The sequence below is a fragment of the Harpegnathos saltator genome, unplaced genomic scaffold (genome assembly GCF_003227715.2).
Source record: "Harpegnathos saltator strain DR-91 unplaced genomic scaffold, Hsal_v8.6 scaffold49, whole genome shotgun sequence".
NCBI classification, from domain to species: Eukaryota; Metazoa; Arthropoda; class Insecta; order Hymenoptera; family Formicidae; genus Harpegnathos; species Harpegnathos saltator.
In genome coordinates, this window is record NW_020230304.1 from 473,124 (window position 1) to 482,280 (window position 9,157).

Below are 9,157 nucleotides of genomic sequence, written 5' to 3' on the forward strand. Positions count from 1 at the left end.
TTTGAGTTTACAATGTCGCGCGGGGGCGTTCAATTACCAATGACAGTCGCGCGACAATGCAGTAGACGGGCGCGATTACCCGCGTGTAACCGCGCCGATGTAACTCGCGTCAACTGGCCTGATATGAGAACTCGAGACTAACCGCCAACTGCGGGACAATCTAGCCATCAGTCTTAAACGGAATATATTTACCGGCGAGCCGGCGAGAGAGAGAGAGAGAGAGAGAGAGAGAGAGAGAGAGAAAGAGAGAGAGAATGGCTGAGCGAGGAGCCGCTGGCTGGTAACGTCAGCATCCGCTTTCCTCCGGCGGCGGCAGCCGAGGTTTGCTTTTCACGGTCTTTCAGCCGCCGCGGAGTCTTGCCGAATTAGAGGCCGGCGCCCCGGAGGGATCGCGAGGACAGACGGTGCAAGGATGGCGACGGCCGGTCGCGGGCCGAAAGAATCCGAGAATTGGATGAATTGGGCTAATCGACTTGGAGCGAGCCGAAGAGAGCGCTCGACGCTCGTCTTGCTAATCCGCTCTTCGCTCTTTGCGGCGCACGATAACGCCGCTGATCCTTGCCGCTGGACAGTTCGCGCGCCGGGCAGAAATTATCGCGGCTGACCCCGCGTCGTGTGTGTGTGTGTGTGACATCAGAGCTCCAATAATAACCGGCTGCAACGAGCGCCTGACGAGCGGCTTCGAAAGCTCCGAAGGTACGAGCTTTAAAGATGAGGAACGCCCTGCAGTTCCTCCGCTTCTTCTGTCCTCGTGAGTAGCCACCGAGGTGATTTCCGCGCGCGTGTGGCAATGAGAAACTTTAGAGTTGCGTTGGAACACGCAAGAAACATCAAAGAGACGTCCAACAACGAGAACGAGGTGAGAATCGTGCTTCGATCCTTCGTCGGCGCGACTTGCGGGCAAGGACGAGATCGAGCGGCCCGATGCGTCTCTCTCAGATAGGGAAAGAGTTATCTCTTTAATATATCGTTAAACGGGAGATTACATGTCTCTCATGTGTGTAAGACGCCGGATGTCGAGCGAGCCATGTCGGCCGGTAATTGTTGGCCAGAGAAAGCCCGCGCGATTTGCATCCAGCGATCTATTTCTAATAAATCGCTGACGAGGCGCGCGAGCGCGAGCCAACGAGAAACTCCATTCTCGACGGAAAGTGCATAACCGACCGGCTTCTGCAGTCCGCGGCCGCGCGCTTGGGCTTTCCAATTGATAAGCGGCGCGGATAAAAGAAGGTCGATAAACGTAGCGTAGGGAAGCCACCCTGTAGACCGACCACCCCGTCGCGCGAGACTGCACGATTCTTCAGGGGTGGAGGGTGGCAGCGCCTGCGCTTGGGACACTCTGGCGTATATCTAGCCCTCTCTGTTATCGCCATGTCAAGACCGGCAGTTCCACCTCGGGGAGACGCGGAAGGAAGTCGGCTCGGATTTTTCCCGCTGCCGTCGTCGCCGTCGTCGTCGTCGTCGTCGTCGTCGCCGTCGTCGCCTTCGTCGTCGTCGCTCCTCGCGGGAACTGCTCGCGTCGGCCAGGTGATCAGGTGCGTCCCCGGGCTGCCGACAAATATGCGGAAAGGGTGGACGAAGGGTGCTTGAAGATGCAGCTTCGATCGGCCTCAAGCAGGACGGAAAGCCAAGCGCGTCCTCGTCGTGTCGCTCCCCGCCGTCGTGGTCGCGACGGCACGTCGTTATCGCTATCTGCCCTGCGAATCGGTCCCGCGGGGCCCGAAACCGCCGAGGGATGCTCGCAGAAATGGTCCGGTTGTCCTACCAACACAAGGCGTTCTACTGCTACGTGATCCTCAGCGTGTGGATCTTCCTGCTGGTCGCTGGTAATCACAGTCCCATGTTGCCAATTTCGTGCGTTGCTCTTTCGTCCGGAGGCGGCGCGGCTCCCCTCCGTTCTTTCCCGAGGAGCTTCCTCAGGTACCACCGCGAGTCGCACTCGCGTCTCGACTGATCGCAGCGATACGGCTGCTGCTTACGGTTCGTATATTATGCTCGTTGCTTATGCCGGCTCGACGCGAGCTCTTCGGGGAAGAACGAACCTCGCCTCGTTAGACGGCGAGGAAGTCAGCGGTTGAGAAGCGCCGACCCCGACCGGCTCTCTCGCACTTTGCCGCCGATTTCGGCTTCGATGCGAAGGATGCTGACTGATCTGTTCGACCGGCGACGTTGATCGTGCGAAGTTTGGTTCTCGTCTCTGCTTTTTGCTTCTTTCTCTCTTTGTTTTGTGGTTTGATCCGTTCGACCTCCTTCACTCGTTGTGTATTTTCGATTCGCCGGATTTCTCACAATTCTCCGTCGCGGGACCTTCAGTAGCAACGGCAGCAACCTTTGCTCCTGCAGGATCGATTGTCAGCTCCGCCGGCGGAGCTCTGAGATCTTTGGATCTTTAAATCCTTGTGACGCGCGGGCACGGAGACGGAGAGGGATTACTGAATTTGTTTTCGTTTTTTTTTTTTAATATAGAGAGTACGGACGTTGCGTCGCGGCTACTTGAGCGCCTCTGTGTTCCTTTAGTCCTCTGTCAGTCCTGTTTGGTTTTAATAATGGAATTATAAGAATAGAACGCTCTTTAGTTTTCTCCAATAATGGATACCGTCCGGATGAATGTTGTCACATTATGTCAACGAGACTCCGTTTCGCTCTACTTTTGCCATAAAATATGGAAGGCGCGTTTCATCATGTTCGTCGTATGACACGTATGACGAATGAACACACCGGTGGGCCGTGTGGAGGGGGGAGTAAAAAATACATAAAAATACATCCAAATTCGCAGGTCGCAGGAAACACGAAACTAAAAATACCTGTAAATCGAAACGTATTTCTGCATTAAAAAGTTAAAAAAGAGTAAAAAACTGTTAGAGTTAAAAAATTGCTAGAGTTAAAAAACTGCTCAAACGTTCATTTCCTATAAAATATACCCGTGAAAAAGTCGCGACAAGTAAAACTCCGTGCGAAAACAGTGGTACTCGAGAGTGTGGTTGCGTCGACTTAAAATAGATAAAAAAAGCTCGATGTTGCGGAAACAATGTTTCATACACAAATACCAAAAGCTAACGCTGCACAGACGTGCTCGGAAAACATTCTGCTTCAGTTGTTGAAGCTTCCTTCTGGAAACTTTCCTCGACGGGAAGTTTCGCGAAGGAGTGAAATTGAGACGAAGAGGTCTAAAAATGGGGTTGGCCCGCTCGGATTCCGCTGAAACGCGAGCCTTGATAAATAATTACGTAGGTGTCATCGTATCGTGTGCTAATTGCGTTAGCAAATACTCCATAGGTTTCGGAATGACACTCGATATTGGGCAATCATATGCGTTTTAATATGCGACTCGAGCACGCCGAGTGTCTTTGGCTGCCGATTTGAGTTTTGCATGCGTGTGTGTATATTTGTATATATTAGGTTAGTGCAAAAATAATTGCGGCTTTTACATACCGAGTTACATAAAGACGCATATATCAGTTAAAAATTATATTTATCGATCAACATAAAGACCATTGGCCTGCGCACATTTCTCCCAACGGGAAACAAGTTTGTTTCTTCCCACAAGATAGAATTCTGCACCCAAGACAAAATTTATTGTATTTATAAAATGATCTTTCCCATAGTCTCATCATATTCTAAGCGAAGCCCTTTATAGAGAAAGAATTTCTCTTTCCGAAGCGATTGAAGCGAAGCATTCATTTAAAATTTATTACATATTATTCTGTCTTCCTCTTATTTCAAGAGGTTTCCCTCTTGCATCAATTAATTTTCCCAACTAGTATAACCAGTAAGAATAAAATACAATATAAGAATAAATAATAATCCTCTTAAAGAAAGATTAAATAATCCGCATATAAGAGAAAATTTATATATATAAAATCAATGAGATTTGCATTATATATGTAACGTATAATCCCTCTAACTTTAAGAATAATATATTTATAATATTTTCTTCTTAATCTTGGAGGAATCCTCTTGAGGCCATGTATAAGAATAAAATCTTCTAAAATTCAAATGATTCCGCTTGTTCTGAAATTACTTTTTTTCTGCGGGGTGTAGAAAAGAGATACAACGGTAGCGGTAGAAGAGTCGGCGCCAAACTTGACATGATAAAATGATCGCAATTATTTTTGCACCAACCTAATGCATTTGTGTGTCAATGCAGGTATGTACAAGTATATCGGCATAGACGAGAAGACCTCGGTGCAAAGCAGAGCGTCGAGCAACGACTTGTCGGTCCGAGAGTTCCCGAGGAATTTCAGATCGGACGCGAAGACGAAGAAGATCTTCCGCTTCTGCAACTTGCCGCACGAGATAGCAGCAGACACCGAAGGTAGGTGAGCCGCGCGAAGAGTCTCGAGATTCTCGCGCGAAAATTCCGAAGCAAAGAAGAAAGGAGAATTCCAGTCGCGATAGAGAGATTTTTGCGCGAAAGGAGATCGACGAGAGACGCCGCGCTCGTCGATCTCCCTGCGGCGATCGCGCAAACAAATGCGAGCTGAGCAACAGGATTTTGAAAATTTCACGTTCGCCAGAAGCGAAACGAGCATCCGTCCGGAGCGGATTTTGCAAAGAGCACACAGCTGCTGAGTAATGACGCGCCGTAAAGGAACGTAAAGCAAGAGGAAGACGGTTCTTTAATTTACATGAAGAGATATCTTCCCTCGCTGCTACCTCGCGGCTGCCGAGTGACTTGAGGAACTCTCTCGCCGGCACGTGGAATTTCATATTTCCGTTTTGCATATATTCCCTTGGGAATATTTTCTCAATTCCAGCTTGCCGTCCCGCGCTCAACGAATCGCGTTAGTTAACGCGCCAGAGTCGCGTCGTCTCGAGTGAAATGATAACCGCGTCTCTCTGGCGCAGATCGCGAATTACACGCGCGCGACATGCTTGATGATCTTCCTTCTTTCACGGGACAGGTCGAGTTGACGGCAACCTGACGCTAGGCGGCGTGCTGATCTTCATCCGCCACGGGGACCGCGGGCCCTTGACGCACATACGAAACATAAGCAGCATCAACTGCGCCGGCGAGCTCGGCGGCGGCGCGACGGAGTTGGACAGCATCTACGAGAACTACGTGAACTTCGTGCAGAACGTGTCGAGCTACTCGAGGACCGCCTGGGCCCAGTTCCTGGGCCCGTTCCACGGCTTACCGATCTTACCGGCGAACGCGCGCGACTGCAAGATCGGCCAGCTGACCACGCTGGGCATCCTGCAGCTGCTGAAGACCGGGATCCTGCTGAGGAACGCGTACTACCACAAGCTGAACCTCGGCAACGGCACCTCCTTCGGCAAGGACATCATCGTCTACAGCACCTCCTACCGGAGGACCGTGCAGAGCGCCGTCGCTCTGCTCTACGCGCTCTTCGAGAATGACGGCTTCCAGAGCCTGGCGAGGATCAGCCTGCAGGAGAGCCAGAGCTACGCGTTCTGCAACAACGAATGCGCCTGCCCGGCCGCCGAGAAGTTCTTGAAGCAGTACCTCAAGGTGATACGACAGCGACATTAGGCGGTACATTAGGAAAGGCACGAGACTGAGACGTAATGTGTAAATAGGCTGTCCAGGTATATAATGAACTAACGAGCGCAGAGAGGAGAGTGAGAGCCCGGCGTTGTTGTTGTTCGGGCGACGATCTAATGAAACGTAATGACGTGTAATCGAATACAACGCGGAAGGAAACTCTTCCTGTGCTCTTGCATCAAATCAAAAGACATCGCAGTCGCGAATTGTATGAAACATAGTTCAAAGAAAGAATATATTATCCAACTTCTTGCAATAGATTATAAACTGTATACCTGACCAAATATAGGTAAATTATCTTCGTCATGTGTTACGGCAGCACACACAGCTTCTTTCTGAAAAGCGCTCCGAATAATCTGACCCGTAAGCATATGGTTATTTTTTCGTTCGCGTCTGGAGCATGACTGAACAGAAGAAGCCGACATTCGAGTCAACATATTCCTCTTCATATAGGGGGAAAATTAATTGATATGAGAGGAAATCCTCTTGAAATAAGAGGAAAACAGAATAATGTGTAACAGAGTAATAAATTTTAGATGAATGGTGGCACTTTGATCGCTTTGTCGAAAGAGGAATCCTTTCTCTATAAGAGGCTTCTGGGAAAAATCATTTTGCAAATAGAATACTTTTTCTTGGGTGTGGGCGTGCGGAAGCGTAAACATCGGAAGAAGGAGACACGCGCATAATTAACGTGCGTGTTAGAAACAAAGCCGTGGTGGCAAAATCCGCGAAATCTCAGTGCTGTCGGAATAATCACGCAAAATGTGAATAATTATGCAAAGCAGCCAGTCCCTCCAAATTAATCGACTCGCTTTCTCAGCGAGATATGCAAAGCTTATCGCCGTTGCTTCTCCTTCTCGACCCGACGAAGAGCTGATTTTCGACCGCCCCGAAATTTCATCGCACTTTCTCAGGGAGGTCCGAGAAATAATCTACGTAGCTTCTCTTCCTACTTTCTCAGGAAATCCAATCGTCCCGCTAGAGGCCGGACAGTTTCGAAGCTGCGGCCGATGGTAGCTTTTTTCGCTGCAAATAAATCTCTCTCTCTCTCTCTCTCTCTCTCTCATCTTTTTTATCGCGGATACATGTCGCGCGCGCAGAAAGTACGGACTGTTGCATTCTTTTTTTTCTTTTATCGACGAAAAGAACGCGGTCAATCAGACGAACACTCCATTGCAAAGTCTCTTTGTTTTCTTCTTTTCGGAAGAGATTTGCAGAGATCGCCTGCCTTTCACCGTTTCACACGCCAGAGAACTCTCTAAAGCCACCAGAGCCACACACATCACCTTCCGTTCTTCTAATTCGCGCAGAATAGTTTTGTGAAAAATAGCGAAATAGTTAAAATGTCGACAATGTCGGATTTTCCGCCCCACTCAAGTAACCCCGTCTCTCCCCAGGAGACGTCCAGCCACCTCAAGTCTCACCCGGCCGTCGGCGAGCTGATCAGACAGGCGGCGAGTGCTGTGTTCGAGCTTCCGGATCAAGCGCAGACCTGCGACCCCAACACGCTGAGGGACGCGTTATTAACGTACGTGTGCCACGGAGCCTCGCTGCCGTGCACGGACCTCGACACGCAGCGGACGTGCGTGAAGAGCGACCATGTGACCGGGCTGTTCGCCTACACGGACTGGGAGTCGAAGCAGCTCGCCAAGAGCAGCAGCCGCAACAAATACGGGCTGCTGAAGGCCTACGGGATGTTGCGCGGCATCGTCACCTTCATGCTGCGCATCATCTCCGAGGCGAGGCCCAAGGTCGTCTTCTACTCTGGCCACGACAAGACCCTGGAGTACCTGGCCACGGCCCTCGGGATAGTCTCGGACATGGCGACGCACTACGCCTCGAGGCTCGTCATCGAGGTCTACAAGATCAACCCGCGAAACGACAATCGGCTGGCCAGCGACTTCTACTTTCGCGTGGTCGCCAACGGCCGAGACCTCACCCCGAAGATCCCGTTCTGCAGGAACGCCAACACGTATAGCGACGACGGCGAGCAACCGGGCAAGAAGGCCGTCAAGCTGTGCCCGATTGAGAACATCGTCAGGCAACTGCACGACGACTACTTCGTGCCGTTCAACGCGACCAACTTCAAGGACGCATGCTCGAGCCACAAGATGCGCTAGAAATGCTTTCCTGTCGGGAATCGACCGGCAAGGACGACAGGATCCTGCACGGGGTTCCAGGCGCGTTGAAGGGAATTGACAAAAATTCATTTTGACGAGCTCACTTAGAAACACGTTGTCTTCGAAGTCGGGACTTGCAATTTTCACACTTTTGGATCCCCTTTTATCTCTTTTTACTCTCGATATATTGGCGCACGGTATATTTAGCGACGTATCTAAATGCCAAATGTGAACTAGAGAGGGAGAGGGAGCGAGAGAGAGGGAGAGGGAGAGAGAGAGAGAGTGAGAGAGAGAGAAAAAAAAAAGTGTGAAAGAGAGAGAGGACGAACATTACTTTAATATGTACTTAATTCTAGGGGTGAGGGGTTTATCCTTCCTCTTGATAATACGGCGCCATTTTAGATGAGAAATTCAATATATAGAGAAATAGGGAAAGAAGTAGAGTAGCAAATTCGATAATTGCGAGATTAATCGCTGTTGAAGCAGATTAGAAGTTCGAAACTTCACGAAATGAATTTTTACCAATTCTTTTTAACTCACCTTTTGCATGCTAGATGAGTCTCCGTTCACCGAGCGGATTGAACAAATTTCCAACTATACGCGTGCGCGCGATTATAGATTATATAATGTATACTAAACTAACGTGAAAGTAACTAATTATGCGACATTCGCGAAAAAGTTTCAGAAGATATAATCTCCTTCAATCTTCCTAACCAATTTCTCCTGCAGCTTGAAACTGTTTTTCCGAGAGAAATATGTACACAACAGGGAAACACTTTTCATCTTCATTGTTCCGAAGCACCAAAGTACTAAACTTTCTTGCTCTCTTCCTCTCTTATTCTATCTCAATTTCACCGTATTCAGGATAAAATATGATTTGGATTTTCACACGAGTCTCGCTATACGAACGCACATAGTTAAAGTAAAAATTTAAGAAAAATTTTCAAGGATCATGAGAAAATTGCAGAAGAATCAGGAGAAAGGGAAGAGTATAAATTGTGTCATCTTAGCGAGGAGCAAGCCTTATCTTTATAGATTACATCTAAGACTTTAAATTAACGTACGTTTAGATAAATCCAAGGAAGAGGTAGCGCTAACGAGTCGATTGATCAATTATTATATATTTTATCACACACTTTACTGTATATATGTAAATAGTGCTCCGAGAAAATATATACATACTGAGAACACTGTTGTATTTCTTCCCCTATTTTATTTAGTTATTATACGCAATGCAATCAACTGTAACGCACATAATTTATATATATATATATATAGAGTGTATTTTTTGCACACCCTTGTATATATAAAAACATACAACAAAGTGAAACCAATAAAGCAGGCTATTTATATATATACGGGGGATAAAAAGATCAGACCCCCTCAGTAACTTTGAAAATATGTGTATTGAAAAGATAAAAGAAAATGTTAAATACAAAAGTGGTGGAGTTTTATTTTTAAGTAACGTATCACATAGCAATACTAGTATGACCTTGAACAGCGTCAAGCTTACGAGAAGGTCGCTCTGAAT

At 48.2% G+C, this 9,157-nt stretch overlaps 1 protein-coding gene across 1 annotated transcript; it reads left to right on the plus strand.

Moving 5' to 3' along the window:
* Nucleotides 1-1,087: 1,087 nt before the first annotated feature.
* Nucleotides 1,088-8,875, plus strand: LOC105180538 (2-phosphoxylose phosphatase 1). Its single transcript, XM_011136661.3, has 4 exons — nucleotides 1,088-1,826; nucleotides 4,148-4,315; nucleotides 4,905-5,473; nucleotides 6,904-8,875. The coding sequence occupies exons 1-4, from the start codon at nucleotides 1,736-1,738 to the stop codon at nucleotides 7,624-7,626; spliced, it is 1,551 nt and encodes a 516-aa protein (XP_011134963.1). The 5' UTR covers nucleotides 1,088-1,735; the 3' UTR covers nucleotides 7,627-8,875.
* The last annotated feature ends 282 nt before the right edge of the window (nucleotides 8,876-9,157 follow it).